Here is a 15,741-nt window from a genome sequence, read left to right as displayed (position 1 = left end):
AAAGGGGAGTGGGTTTGAGCGCGCGAGACATGCGCACACACACACGACTTCCTTCATACCCATAGTCAGCTGCATTTCGGAATTACACTGAGGGAGGCAGAGGATTGGAGCAGTAAAAATTTGGCTTTTGCCATCTCCTGTACTGTCCATCATTCTCATAATCCCTTCCTGACGTTTCAGCAGGGGGAATTATTTAAGAAATGCAAGTCAGATCTGGCAGTCACACCAGGCTGAACTGATTCAGCAGAGGCAGACTGATGGGAACGGCAAGCAAAGCTGACACGCAAACTCATGATCTGATACTTGGGGCTCAACCTCGTAACCACTTGAGCTAGCAGGTGGCCCAGCAATTCTGGTTGTCCTCTTTTAGTTTGAATTTTAAGGAAATGTTGTCGGTCAGTATCTGTCCTTTCCTCCCCCAGGACTCTACTCAGTTTAAGCAGATTAAATTGAATTTCCCAAGTTATAACATAGTGCATTCCTATTTTCGAAGGATCTACAACTCAATTAGTCAGCAGTGCTTCTAGATGTCAGCTGCGGCTCAGTGGTAGCACCGTCACCTTGGAGTCAGGAGGTACAAGTCCCACTCAACAATTTGAGCACACATGCCATTCATTTTCGGGTGGATTCTCCCTCCAATCTGCGGAGATCCTGGAAAATGGCCGTCTCGCCAAGGTTTCTGTGGATCATCTGCTAAAGTTTACCCTGGGCGATCAGGAGTAAACACAGAAATTCTGCCCCATATTTTCCACTGCAAGTCTTCTTAGGCAGTCCCCCGGAGTCGAGGATGACTTACTTCCACTCTAAAATGTGTTCTAAGGTGACTGATGAGACCAATGCTGTTCTACAGTCTCTGTCACGGGTGGGGCAGGTGTGGTTGGAGGGACGGGTGGGGCTCTTTCCAATGTTTGTACTTGGCTTCCGCGTGCTCGTGGCAGAGACTCAAAGTGTTCGGCGCCTTCTCAGATGCTTCTCCTCCACTTTGAGCGGTCTTGGGCCAGAGATTCCCAGGAGTCGGTGGGGATGTTTACATTTTTTCAAGGAGGCTGCAGTGTAGTACTGTGGGAGTGCTTTCAAAGGAGATGCTAAACCGAGACACCATTAAAGATGCCATGAAAAGCAGGAAGATCTCCTGGTGTTCTGACCAACGTTCGTCCCTCCACCAACAACCTCCCACAAAATACAAATATGTTTTCATCATGAACAGCAAATGGCTGCTATATTTGCCTGCGTAACAAGCGTGACTGCATCTCAAAAGTCGACTAAGGTTGACATTAATTAAATTGATTTAATTATTTACACAAGGTTATTGTCAGGGCAACTGTAGCATTTGCCTCAGGAAATTGAAGTGCAGCTGAGTCAGAAGGGACCCAAACAAAGTTAGTGACCTTCCTCCCCCCACCCCCAGTAATCGAGTGTGGTAGGGAACCCTCGGCCTTAAACAACGTAGCAGCCTCTCGGAACCATACACAATGCTGGACATAAGGGTGAACTTCCAGGATTGTCTTGCAGTCTTCAGGAATTTAAGATTAGTCTCCAAAAAAGTCCGGGAGAAAAATAAGAGGCGTGAAAAATATTTATTTCATTTTCTTTGAACACATTAATTTATTAGTTATACAAATTATATTGGAGATGGTGAGGGGGGTGGGGGGGGGGAGGCTGTTTGACAATCAGAAATCATCCAATCAGGTAATAAAGAGTCTAATTACTTTCCAATTGGCCGTGGGAGGCAGTGCCCTATGAGGATGAACATATTGGACAATCAATGTCAGGAGTGTGGGGGCGGGGCAGTTGGAGGTGGTGTTGTGTATGTAATAACTCAAAAGACTGAAGACTGAACAGGTACAAACCTGGCTCTACTTTATTAGGGCCCGAAGTGATCACATTACAAGATGGCTGGCCTTTTATGCCTGGGCGCCACACACGTGCGCACAGCCCAATGACCTCCGACAGTGGCGCCATCTGGTGGCTAGTAATTCCAAGCATGCATACATGACAGGTGGGAGCTCAAGCGATGAAACCTCCAGTTGGGTGTCAAAGCCAAGTTGGCAACCCTGCATAGGGGTGGACATACGCCCTTGCGCCTATTTTCATAGGCATCTGCATTTGCATGTCCAGCATTGCCGGCAAATTTCCAGAGGTGGAAAAGGGGTTTTGTCCCAGTTTCTGCTCCCGTCTCACCCGCCCGAAATATAACGTTCTAATGCCGAAATTCAGCCTCGCTGTCTCCTTGTGCTTCTGCAGAGATGCAGAGAGTCAGTACTCAGAAGACTCACAATCGGGAAATGGTGCCGGTTCCCAAGTCCATAAAAATCAATGAAAGAATGATTAAGTGTAATTTTAAAAGCGGTGAGTTTACATGCAGAAATCTGAAAAGCAGGAGACAAAGAATCTTACATGCTTTACAGGTGCTTGCAGAATCCACGAATGTCAGTTGAAATTCTCAGACGACAGAAGTTGTGTGGTCACTATTGGAGAAACTACACTTGAGCCAGTGCATGTCAATGCTAAGCAATGAGCTGTGTCATGTACTTAATTCATCACACAAATTACTACCGGCGTCACCAAGACCAGCACTTCACCCTCAGGTCAAACAGCTGGAAGTTATTCACTCCAGACACACCTGGAGTTTGGATGGACAAGGCCTAACCTTGTCCCGTTGGGTTTCTCCACCGTTTGAGTGGAAGCAGTGAGACAACATCACATGCTGGCCGTTACCTTTCACTTAAATCCTCGTGACAACAACTTGCATTTTTGCAGTGCCTTTAATGTACCAAAAACGTCCCCAGGCATCCACAGCAGTGCAATCAGACAAAATTTGACACCGAGCCATGTAAAGCCGTATTAGAACAGGTGACTAAAAGCTTGGTCGAAGATGTAGGTTTTACGGAACGACTTAAAGGAGGAGAGAAAGGTAGAGATTAGAGAGATTTAGGATTGTGGAAATTCAAGACCCGAGGGCCTATGCAGCTGAAGGCATGGCCGCCAATGGCAGAGTGATATAAATCAGGGAAATACTCAAATGTTGTCAGTCCAGAGCCGATCACGCAGACAGTGGGCAGCCTTACCTGTTTCCGTGCTTTGATACGCTTGTGTACGTAATCTGAAAACGGCTTGCAGGGGATAAAGCGGCCATTTCCTGGAGTGACGTGCAGGGTTCCATCTTCCAGCACAATCTTCCCCTGACTAATGACGACTACAGGAGCGCCACACAACTCCGTCCCCTCAAAGATGTTGTACTCGGCAGCCTGAGGCACAAAGGAAAACAGCAACGGGAAATTAACAAAGACTTGCATTTAATGTCGAAAGAAGAATCCTAAGGCGCCCAATTTGAATTAAGTTAGGCCATCTGGAAACCTGCAGTTCAATGTGTTTACCAATATTAAAATTGACAATGGAGGGGTCATTTTGATTTTGGGTGATAGTATAAAACATAGAAATGAAAATGTGGAGAGATATATAATGGGCGGCCGATTTGATATCACCTATTTTACACTATCAGCCATAGTCAAAATGATCCCCCATATGTTCACATTTCGCTGTAGCTGAAAAGGCAGCAATGGACAGATAATGGAAAAATCAGGTCAGATGTCCTAACCATTTGGTTCAATCTTCTAAGTCAAGTCACCCTATTGGCCCACTGGGTAAATGCCCGGTGTTGTGTGGTCATGAACTACGAAGGTCAGGAAACGAGCACAGTGCCCAATTTGATCTTTAGTCTATGCTGCTCTCAGCCTGGCCAGCAATGGGGGCACAACAATCGGCCCCTCACTGAGGTGACAGAGAGAAGCAGTCAGAGTTCTCCCTCCTGATCATTAACCACCAACACTGTTGGACAGTGTGAATTCGAGGGCAGGATTGAGCTATTCCTTATGCCCACCATAAGGAATAGCCCGCAAACGCTTACTGCCCAGGCTTATACATGAAGACGGTTACACACGGGCAAGATACCTAAGGAAATGTAACCCCAGCACAAGTCTGAACCCAGAGGGGCAGAAAATGATCATTTGTTCTCTCAAAGGAGAGAACCAGTAAGGCCAGCAGCCAAGAGAAGAAGTGGAGGACGTGCTGGAACTATTAAATGAAAACAGAAATTGCTGCTGACGCAGATCAGCCAGCATTCGAGACCGATGGGTTGCGTGGAACCTACATCAGAATGGGTTCTGTTTTTAATTTAAGGTCAGCAGTCTAACTGGCCTGGATTAAGTTGCCACAGCCACACTTTATAAAGCAAAACAAAATGAGAGAAAATAAAACAGACTGAATGTTTAAAGCTGTTCGTGTCCATGTTTAAAGCTGCCCCCCTGCGGCAGGCTAAACACAACGTGGAGCAGTTTGAACGATAATAGGGCACCTCTGCCATGAGAACTGCCAGCCATTCCCAGAGCTTAGTCGCTCTGCTAGGGACTGCAGAGGAATATAAAATATATGACATCCACTTAGTTTTCCTAAACCCGGAGCTGTTAGCTCTGATTCTGGGTGTGCAATGGGGGGGAATGTTATGACAGGCCCCGACTCGGAGCTGCGCAGAAAGGAATAGTCACTAAATTGGATTCAGTCAAATTCCTTCGCGCCAACTCCTCAGCTGCAACACTACAAGTTGTGTGTTCAGACTCGCGGCTCGGAGAATAGGCTTCAAACGCAGCTGGACATTCTCACTCTGGCTGCCCTCGGGGTCTCAGCACTCCAGTCTTGGCCAGGGTCACGGTCGATGGGGGAGGTGAAGTGAGAGGGAGGGAGGAAGGAAATATGGCCAAGATTAGAGTACCTCTTGGCAGTCCACCAGTGAACAGTGTGAAGACTGTTTGTGAAATGTTCTAGGGCTGCACTGACTTGACCGACTCAGAGTTGGTAAATGAGTGGATAGGGGGAGGGAGTTTTTTTTTAGAACGACAAAAACAAAACTGAATTTAACTGTCAAGATCCCTCCAGGAACTGCATGCCATGGTGTGCATTATTCACTAAGAAAAAGCATTACACAACAAAACAAAGTGATATTTCCAGTTGCTAGCCAAGTCCTTTTTTCAAATTCCTCCCTCTCTCTTGATATAGGGCATCTATGTGTGCGTGTGCGTGTGCGTGTGCGTGCAAGCACGCGCGCAGCATGTAATGGGGTGGAGAGCATCTAACAGTGCCACTCTATTAGTGTTACTTCCGATATGGGAGTGCCTGATGCTGACATTAAGGGGGTGACATTCAAATTGGGCACGGGTATAAGACGGGTTGGGAGTGCATCAACCGGCTGATATACACCACACCAGATTGTGCATTCCACTGACATGAATGGAAGGGATGATCGAGAGGGGTTGGATACCAGGCGGGTAATCCACTGCCATTGATTCAGTTCACCCACTAAATTCCCAAAATGAACAGATTTCCCCACTTGCCAGAACATCCGACTCTCTGCCAAGCAGGAAAAAAAAGTCGAAACAAAGCAGGAATATATATTGCGGTTGCTATACAGGCTCGTGTCAGAGCTAGAGAAAGATGGTTTGAGGCAAGTACAGACAGAAGGAAATGGCAATGATTAATGGTTAATGGAAAGCAATGCATTGAGTGATGACAGGCATCTGTAAAGATACCATTTCCAGGAGAGTGTTGGCCAAACTATTGGTTTGTAAAGAGAGAAGGGCATTACATCATCTTTATCATGATGACATCTCATAGCAGTACAACGATGTTGGGCCTCAACGCATCACGTGCAGTATTTGTAATCAAATTAAACATTTTTCTAACGATCCGTACAGAAACTATAAACCATCCACCTTTTTCCAGGGATTCAGTTGGACATTAATACCTAAGAATTGTAGTGTGCCCGAATCGGTAAATGAGGCAGATGGCAGGACCATGGCAGAAATTGGTCTGCCAGCCTTATCAGGATAGTGTGGGCAAGCTGCGGGTACTATTCCCAACGCCAGGGGCAGCTCATTATCATATCAGCAGGCTCAGATACCAACAGACGGCCTCAGGATAGTCCAGGGGGACTGGGGCGAGTAATGGCCGGCAGCAGTTTTAATGTCGAGCTGGTCGAGCACCCCTCCTCCTCCTCCTCCTCCTCGTAGGCTCAGCAATGAAGTAAGTGAAATACTTACCTGTTGGGTGGCAGCTTCCAGCGGTCCTTTTAAGAATGGCTGATTTGGCTCCTGAGCGCCTGAAGAAACTTAACAGCAGCATGCACGGCGCATTCTTTGCTCATTCGCAGCCCAATTTGGCAAATACAACTTGTATTTATATAGTGCCTTTACCATAGTGAACCGTCCGAAGGCACTTCACAGGATTATTAGGCGATAAGAAAGCCTCAAATAGGTGTTAGAACCTCGATTTGCATATGCAATAGGCCCAACGCCCATTCCAGGTGTGGGCTTTGGACGACTACTGAGCAGCTCTAACCAACATGGTATGGGGTGCACCAACGGCACGGAGTGATCATGCGCATTCCACCCGCCATACTGGACCCTTAGGAGCCCGGTTTACACTTGTAAATGGGGTGCAGCACAATCGAATTCATAGGTCTAAAAATCCATTTGAAGAAAGTAGGGAGTCCTACAGGGTTCCTGGATAACAATCCTCTTATACCAAATCTGTCAAAACTAAGAATCAGATTAGCTGGTCATTTATCTCATCGCGGCTTGTACATAGTGGCTCCCATGTCTGCCTATAATAACCACAGTCATTGCACACCAATTCATCAGGTGTGAAGCCTTTGGAGACATTTCTGAGATGAGATAAGGAACTAAATAAATGCAAGCCTGCTCACATTTTTAATAAAATGAAAACAGTGTCCCTTTAAGAAATAAAGATTTATATTTATAAAGCGCCTTTCACGACCATTGGACACCTCAAAGCACTTTACAGCCAATGAACAACTTTTGGAGTGTAGTCACTGTTGTAAAGTAGGAAACATGGCAGCCAATTTGTGCACAGCAAGCTCCCACAAACAGAAATGTGATGATGACCAGATAATCTATTTTTGTTATGCTGATTGAGGGATAAATATTGGCCAGGATACCAGGGATAACTTCGCTGCTCTTCAAAATAATGCCATGGGATCCTTTACGTCCACCTGAGAGAGCAGACGGGGCCTCGATTTAACATCTCATCCAAAAGATGGCACCTCCGACAGTGCAGCACTCTCTCGACACTGCACTGGAGTGTCAGCCTAGATTTATGTGCTCAAGTCCCTGGAGTTGAACTTGAACCCACAACCTTCTGACTCAGAGGCGAGTGTGCTACCCACTGAGCCACAGATGACATGATAGTATCCATTTAGATTCTTATGAATTAACAAAGCCAGGAAAATGCTTTGTACCCAAGCTGTCACAACTCTACTGCTCATTCATGCTCTATTGTTTCAATGATCTATGGTACAAACTCAAACCATTTATTCCCCTCCTTGTTCTATCACTTTTTCCCCACTCCTCATATTGGCATAGATTTCATGGGTGCTAACTCACTCTTTGGCTCCTTCCCCTAATCACCTTGAAGAGTGAATGTCAGCAGATTATTTGGCTGTGTGGGGCATCATTGGTCCGATCTAGTCTTCACTAAGTTTGATATTGAGCAAAAGCAGCAACCCCAGCTAATTTTTCCTTCTTCTAGGGGCACCCTTTGCACCCCTCCCACTATCCTAACCAAGATCAGCTAATTCACAACACAACAAAATTTGAGCAGACAACTTTCTTGGTTTCTTTGGCTGATCAACTAATTGAGCCATTATGGAAGCCTTGAGCCAATTTCAAGATTTAAGCACAGAGCTGTTAAAACAAACCCTACTCTTCCCCATACCAATAAAAAAAAATGCTTCAAGATTTAAAGTTCACAAATTACAAGGAAACAACATAAAAACACTAAAGGCACCCCTCTGGGAAGGATTGTAAAAATAGTATTACAGATGACGGGTCACTTCCAACACATTAACCTATCTTTCGCTCCCAGATGCTAATGGTCTTGCTATGCACGTCTAGCATTTTCTGTTTTCACATTTACAAGCCTTCGCTTGGTATCTGGCATTACTCAAAGCCAAAAAATAAAATTGGATCAAAGAAGAAGTGATTGCTTGGTTTGGTAAATGAGCTATTTTAGCTTTATATACACACCAGGTTCAAACCTTGGCCTATCCAGGGTTAGCTAATTGTAACCGAGCTAGCAGCCTTATTGTCCATGGGCTGGGGGCAGGATGAGAGAGCAATCCATGGTCCAAACTCCCGATTACTATCCAGTGAGCTTTGCTGGCAAAAGAGTGAGATAAGATAGGGCTGAGCTGCGATTGCGAAGTGGCTTCCAAAATTCACATGCAAAGCTCACACACAGAACGTCTGCTTGGGAAGGTTAGTAACATCCGTAGAAGCGCACCCCAGCAAGAGTCTGCCTTTGGGAGAGAAATTTGGGGCACAAAAAGTATGAATTCATCTTTATTTATTCCCCTCCCCCATTGTGAACTTATCACCATCCTTGGATAAAGTGACTGCCTCAACGGTGGGACGGAACGTCAGTCTGCTTTTGATGTCAAACTCCAAAGCATTTCAGAGTTTCGTGAGCATGGGAGCACTTGTTAAACTGGTCCAGACTTTGTACTGCTGGCTCCCGACAGTTTCTTAGAAAAAATTGCTAAGTTCTGGACTCATGATTTATGAGTCTGGCTGAGAGGGAAGAAAAAAAAAATTTTGCGTCTCCGCACAGCTGGTGAGACAGATAAGTGGAACTCAAAGTCGTTACGGAAAAGGAGAGGGGAATAATAAAGTTTTTTTTTAAACTCACAGGAACATGGCTGGTTTTCCACTTATAAAATGTAATTGTCACCCGTAGTCAGTCAAGAGCAAACTCTGCCCATTGTTCAACATAGTCCTCAACCCGTGCATCCAACTTATATTGTTCCAGCCCACAGCAGCAAGATCTGTTGCCTGGCAACCATTGATTTCAGCTCAGTGCCACTGCATCAAGAACCCAGGCATGGGAATAATTTATAATGTGAATCAGTTAGGGAAGAAACTGAGGTAGAGTGTTTAAATGATAAAGTATGGGCTAAACAGTTATTATCTCCTTCAGAAGAGAGATGTGGATAAATATTAGGCAGTGGGAGTGGATTCCCTCAGTGCACTAAATGTAGTGAAATCCTAAATGTATTTAAAAATAGATTTACAGACTTTACTACACGTGGATCACAAGGTAAATATCTCCTCCTTCCTCTTGCCACCCCCCACTCCAACCTCACTCTCACCCTCACCCCCCTGCTCGGGTTGTGAGTGAATCTAATGGGATAATGGTCATACATGCTCAAATGTCTCATAGAATACAATGTCTCCTGTATTGCTGAGACCGTGGAACTATTGTAAAGAAACTGGACAGACTTGAATAATGGAGGTGGAAGAATAGATGCTGAGAAGTTTCACGCGATCATCTTTCTTTTTATTTTGCGGGGTGAAAGGGGGCAGGGAGTATTCATGCTGAATATTCTCTCAGGAAATTAAAGTGGGGTGCGGCCTAACAGTAATGGAGGTTGCCCATGTATGTGGACTTGATTGTCATTTCCCATTCCAGGCGCTCTCACATAATGCTAGTTGAAAAAAATTCTTTCCAAGTGGAAAGCCTAGTCCCTCAAATATCATAGAGCCCCCCTGAATCCAGGCTACACAGTCAACCTGGAGGGAGCACGCTCAAATAATATTGATGTAGAAGATAGTTTTGTGCTTCTCTGTGTTTGTGGACATCCAGTTTCTTCCACGAGGCAGTGCATCAAGCCAACGCATCTGCTTTTGGGATACCAGAATTCCAGGAGCTTTTTTGGCCCCTGCTCCAGCAGCAGCAGCTTGGGGCCTCAGGAGGATTGATTGGCTGTGAAAAAAGTTGCTAAGTGAGCTTAGAGAAAGAAGTGTTGAAAAGGTGGGAGGGGCGGGTACAATGTACATACACTAATATTGTTGACTCAGCTGCCATCACCATGTCAGGTAGGAATGGAAACTCCCCTGGTTTACACAGGTGGAGCTGAAATGCTGTCCAGTGGTTCCAGCAGTAGCTCATAAATCACCGATGTACAAACAAGCCAAATGCAGTTGACAAGCATGACATTAGCCAAGAGTCAGTTGTCTGCGCCAATGACATTATATAGCCAGAATATCTTATATTCTCCAAAGGGTGAAGTGGCCCAATGCAGGTCAACTCAGCCACAGATTTCTTTACTCAAATCATGACTGAAAGGATATTCCTTTCAAGACAAGACCAAATTATATTACCCTTCCTCCCCCACCCAATCCCCAGTAAGTTTAATAGCAATAACCTATGCACATTTAATTACTTTTAAAGAAAGGAAATTGATATTCCATTGAATTGTTCCATATTCCCCTCAACAAAATAATCTGTATAAACTAGAGGACTTTCCATTCCTACCCGACATGGTGATGGCAGCTGAGTCAATAATATTAGTGTATGTACATTGTCCCCGCCCCTCCCACCTTTTCAACACTTCTTTCGCTAAGCTCACTTAGCAACTTTTTTCACAGCCAATCAATCCTCCCGAGGCCCCAAGCTACTGCTGCTGGAGCAGGGGCCAAAAACTCCTGGAATCCTGGTGTCCCAAAAGCAGGTGTGTTAGCTTGATGCACTGCCCCGTGGAAGAAACTCAATGTCCATCATTAAAACATGTATCCTTCGGCCGCCTGAGGAAGAGAGTGTTTGAAGACCAGGCCCTCAAAACTGCCACCAAGCTCATGGTCTATAGGGCTGTAGTAATACCTGCCCTCCTGTATGGCTCAGACATGGAACATATACAGTAGACACCCCAAGTCGCTGGAGAAATACCACCAATGATGTCTCCGCAAGATCCTACAAATCCCCTGGGAGGACAGACGCACCAACATCAGCGTCTTCGTCCAGGCTAACATCCTCAGCATTAAAGCACTGACCACATTCGATCAGCTCCGCTGGGCAGGCCACATAGTTCGCATGCCAGATGCGAGACTCTCAAAGCAAGTGCTCTACTCGGAGCTCCTTCACGGCAAACGAGCCAAAGGTGGGCAGCGGAAACACTACAAGGACAGCCTCAAAGCCTCCCTGATAAAGTGCGACATCCCCACTGACACCTGGGAGTCGCTGGCCAAAGACCGCCCTAAGCGGAGAAAGTGCATCTAGGATGGCGCCGAGCACATCGAGTCTCAACGGCGAGAGCATGCAGAAATCAAGTGCAGGCAGTGGAAAGAGTATACGGCAAACCAGTCCCACCCACCCTTTCCCTCAACGACTATCTGTCCCACCTGTGGCAAAGTCTGTGGCTCTCGTATTGGACTGTTCAGCCACCAAAGAACTCACTTCAGGAATGGAAGCAAGTCTTCCTCGATTCCGAGAGTCTGCCTATGATGATGATGAAACATGTATCCTTAATGAAGTCTCCCAAGTCCTCCCACTTTGTTATTTTGATAAACCAATCATCAGAGGCTGTTCAGGAAGAAACACTGTGTACAAAGGCTTTTATTTTTTTTTTAAAAAGATATCATGGAACACTGCCTCAGTAACATTGTGAAGAGTGGCTACTGCCCTCAGACCATTGTTCTTATTCCTGCCACTGCAGGGGACATCAATACAATAACACAGTGCACCACCCTCTTTATTTAATCATGCTTTTGTTACCTCCAGACTGAACTAGACCAATGCCCTCCTGGTCAGCCTCCCATTTCCCACCCTCCGTAATCTTTAGCACCTTCAAAACTCTGCTGTCCATAGCCGAACTCGCACCAAGTCCCATTCATCGACCACCCCTGTGCTCACTGATTTACATTGGCTTCTAGGTTAGCAACACCTAGAATTCTCCAATCAACCCCCCACCCCACCTGAGATCACCATTGGCTTCAGCTGCCTAGATCCCAAGTTCTGGAATTCCCTTCCTAAACCTCGCCACCTTTAAGATGCTCCTTAAAACCTACCTCTTTGACTAAGTTTTTGGTCACCTATCCTAATATCGCTTTGTGGGGCTCGGTATTAAATACGTCTGATAACGCTTCTGTGAAGCCCCTCGATACGTTTTTCTACCATAAAGGCATTATATAAAGATGTACATCCAGCTGCAGTGTTGATCCATTGGGGCAGTTGTCTCGCGATACCTCACCCAGGTAACCGTTAATTATGCCGGAGCTCAACGGGCTGGATTGCTCAATGCCACTGGCAGGCTGTTCAACTGGTGAGGGCACTGGATCAGAGTGTGATCCTGCCCTCAACCTGAAGGTTACATACTTTCCAACTGGACAGCGATCAGGACTGAGTACTCTGGTCATTTTCTGCCGAGTTGTGTAGCAAATAATCAATGGGTTGGGGGGGTGGGTGGGTGCAATTCAGCTTTGGCGACGATGCAAAACTGGTGGTAGCAAATCAGCCACCCAACCCGATTTTCCTCTCCATCGACTTCAGCTAGAACAGGTGTCCCCACTGAATTTGAACTTCACCCCCAACATCGTCAGGAAAGGACAAGAGAAAACCGGAAGAAAAACTAACAGTCATGATCCGAAATCTAAGCAGCTGAACCCGATATGTTGGTTCGGGTACTCATTTCATTAACTCTCACCACGGACTCCTGGATCAACAACCGCACAGCAGTGGACTGCAAACTCCTGAACTGGCCTCCGCTGAGGGAACAATGTCTCACTTTAAAAAAAAAGGCCGAGAATGAAAATTTAACTCACGAGAGCCACCTTAGCTGCACGACAGGAAGAAGAAAATAAAACTGACAGTAAAAGAAAAAAAAATGACTCTTGCGTTATGAATAATACCAAATAGTTCTGGTTGATCCAAAACTTTTGTAACTAGATCGCGATTAATGGCAATGGAAGTGTAATATCATGAATTTTGTGGCTCAAATAACTGATAAAATAGATCCCTTTACTTGGTATTATAAAGTAAAGCTCACCTACGGAGACCCCACCTGTAGTACTAGTGTCACTCTGCCGCCTTATTATTTCAAATGGGGCACTTCATATTCTCAGGAGGAAAAGAAAATACAGCAAGTCAAACAGCAATATCCTGGATTTATTCACAGAAGAAATTCTGTTGGGAGTCAGAGACTGAAGCAGGTGCATGCAGCCTTTCACCCCAACGAACTGGAACAGATCGTTACCGGGGACAGAACAATTCCTTTGGGACAATTAGAGGGTATTGATCCGTGCCTAATGAACTGACTCCCCCTCACACATTGTTGCAGGTCATTGTTTGGTTAACGTGAGGTGAAATACTGCCGTATGGTCATAGACAGAAAGAACAAAGCCGGCAAGATGGGTAGTAGCTGGTGCCATGAGTTGGCGGAGTCTTTATTCAGCAATGATGGCAATGCGACTAATATGACACAGGGCAGCAGAGCTCCAAGTAGAAGGAGATTATTTCAACCTGGTACCACAGGGAACAAGAATGGCTACAAAGGTGGCTGCGATGAGAAATTGAAAATATCAAACTTGTGCAGCGAGGGAGCAAAATGTTCCTGAGGTTTTGTTTAAGGAGGAGCTTTACAACCGTCACGAGTCCATGCTGACTCTCTTTGATCAGCTCATGCATGTCCAAGTGCTCAACTAAATAAAGAATTCAGAAGAAACTTCTGTTATGTCTGTAATGTACTTATGAATGACTCCACAAGGCAATGTGCTGTACTCAAACTGTAGTGACCTTGGCCTTTATTCGTAACTCCAGAGTGAGGCAGCCGCATGGTGGCTCCCCTTTTATATAGCCCCTGCCACCAGGGCAGGAAACCCTGGTCTCCATCAGTTGCACCCTCTAGTGGTGCCAGCGTGTATATACAGTGTAAACCTTATTGATAGTACATCAGATAAACAAGTCTCCATCTTATGCAACTATACAGTGACTACACAGAGTATATCTATAGTCTGCATATATAACTTCTTTACCCAAAGAGTGGTGAGAATGTGGAACTCGCTACCACAGGATGGTTGAAGCGAATAGTATAGATGCATTTAAGGGGTGGTTAGATAAGCATATGAGGGAGAAGGGTACAGAGGGTTATGCTGATTAGGTCAGATGAGAAAAGACTGGAGGAGGCTCGAGTGGAGGATAAACACCGGCATGGACTGGCTGGGCCGAAAGGCCCTTTTCTGTGCTGTATATCCTATATAATGCTCAGTTCCTCTGTCCCTGATGCTAGGTTCATGTCGTTGATGACGATCTAACTCAGCATAGCTCAAGTGTTGAACCTGGGACTTTTTCTCTACTGTATTGCTCAATGCCACTACACACGGTTCAGTATTCACTGAGCAGTCATGGGAATACCTCAGCTCATCACGGCAATGAGCAGCTGAGCTCAACAGATCAGAAATTGGATCCCCAGGCTGTGTTGAGATAGGTCATCCCAGGCAGGGCAGTAATAGGGGGGCTAAATTTCAACTCAACACCCGGAGATAGGTAGAGGAAACTGGCCAGGGTTCCCATTTCTGATCATCCAATCAGCCTTGGTCAACACTCATGGTCAACACCGCCCCCGCACCCCCCCCCGCCCCCGCCCCCCCGAATCCTCACCTGCCCCAACATGATGAAAGCCACTTGGTAAGCTACTGTGAACTGTACCCCAGCAAAGAGCTAATGCCTTGAACAAAGAAAGGGAACAATTTGACAGGGCGAAGGAGAGGAAAGTGGGAGACATTTAACATAATCATAAAAACTCAATCATTGGTCAGACCTGTTCAATGATAATTTTATGTGAAGTGCCATGGGACAAAGACACTATATTAATGGAAGTGACTGTAATCTCCAGTAGTTACTGGACAATAACAGCCAGAGTATATTATGGAGAAATTATTTTGCAATTGTCAAGCTAGAATTCTAAGGGAGATAAGATCCTGAAAAAGGCAGTACACCAATTTAGTAAGAGTCAACAGGGCTGTTAGTATTTGGCTAAATATTTAGATACCAAGTTTTACAATAACAGTCAAAGCACGAAAAAAATCTGTGTAAACCATGCACAGAAACTTGCTCCGTATTGGCTTGTGACTTTATTTTATATACAAGCAGAAAAATAACTTATAGGCTGAAAAATGGCTCCATTCCAGGGATAACAAAATGGAGTTGAGTGTTCTTTGATGGAGTGTTGTTTGAAGGAGGTCAGTGTTGCTGATTAGTCACTCAGACCGAAACAACAGTAGTTGGCGGCACTTCAGAGAGACATAGGTTTGCATTTTATATAAAGCACTTTATAGATGCACATCTTTGTTGTTGTTGACTTGATTTAACACAATGACTTTTTAAAAAATCCCCCAGGGACATTAAACCAAGGCCCTGTCTGCCCACTCAGGTGAATGCAAAATATTCCCATGGCACAAATTCGAAGAAGAGCAGAGGAGTTGTCCTCAGTGTCCTGGCCAATATTTATCCCTCAACCAACATCACTGAAACAGATCACCTAATCATCACATTGCGGTTTGTGGGATCTTGCAAAATGGCTGCCACATTTGCTGCAATGACAACACGTCATAATTACTTTGGCATGTCCTGAGATTGTAAAAGGCGCTATATGAATGCAAGTTCTTTCTTTTTTTCCCCAATTGGCTTGTGTGTTCCTGGGATCCAACTAGGCCCAAGAGCACAGCGTGTCCACATTGGGGTGTTTGTGCACAAATCTTTAAAGGTGGCAGGACATGTTAACAAAACAGCTAATAAACCAGATAGGATCCTGGGCTTTATAAATAGAAATGTAGAGCACAAAAGCCAGAAAGTTATGTTAGACCTATATAATACACTGGATTGACCCCAGCCGATGTATTG

The 15,741-nt window shown here is 45.3% G+C and overlaps 1 protein-coding gene across 3 annotated transcripts in view; it reads right to left on the bottom strand.

Annotated features, from left to right (window-relative positions):
• The window catches only part of LOC139263055 (dihydropyrimidinase-related protein 3-like), a 239,574-nt gene that overhangs the window by 23,620 nt on the left and 200,213 nt on the right, over positions 1–15,741 (bottom strand). For all 3 annotated transcript variants that reach the window (XM_070878568.1, XM_070878569.1, XM_070878570.1), the window contains exon 12: positions 3,069–3,248. In XM_070878568.1, the coding sequence (XP_070734669.1) occupies positions 3,069–3,248 (180 nt within the window). The remainder of the gene's footprint in view (positions 1–3,068; positions 3,249–15,741) is intronic.

Source organism: Pristiophorus japonicus, chromosome 4, assembly GCF_044704955.1.
Source record: "Pristiophorus japonicus isolate sPriJap1 chromosome 4, sPriJap1.hap1, whole genome shotgun sequence".
Lineage (NCBI taxonomy): Eukaryota > Metazoa > Chordata > Chondrichthyes > Pristiophoridae > Pristiophorus > Pristiophorus japonicus.
The sequence above is the reverse complement of the archived record's forward strand: the minus strand, read 5'-3'. Positions and strand labels throughout refer to the sequence as shown.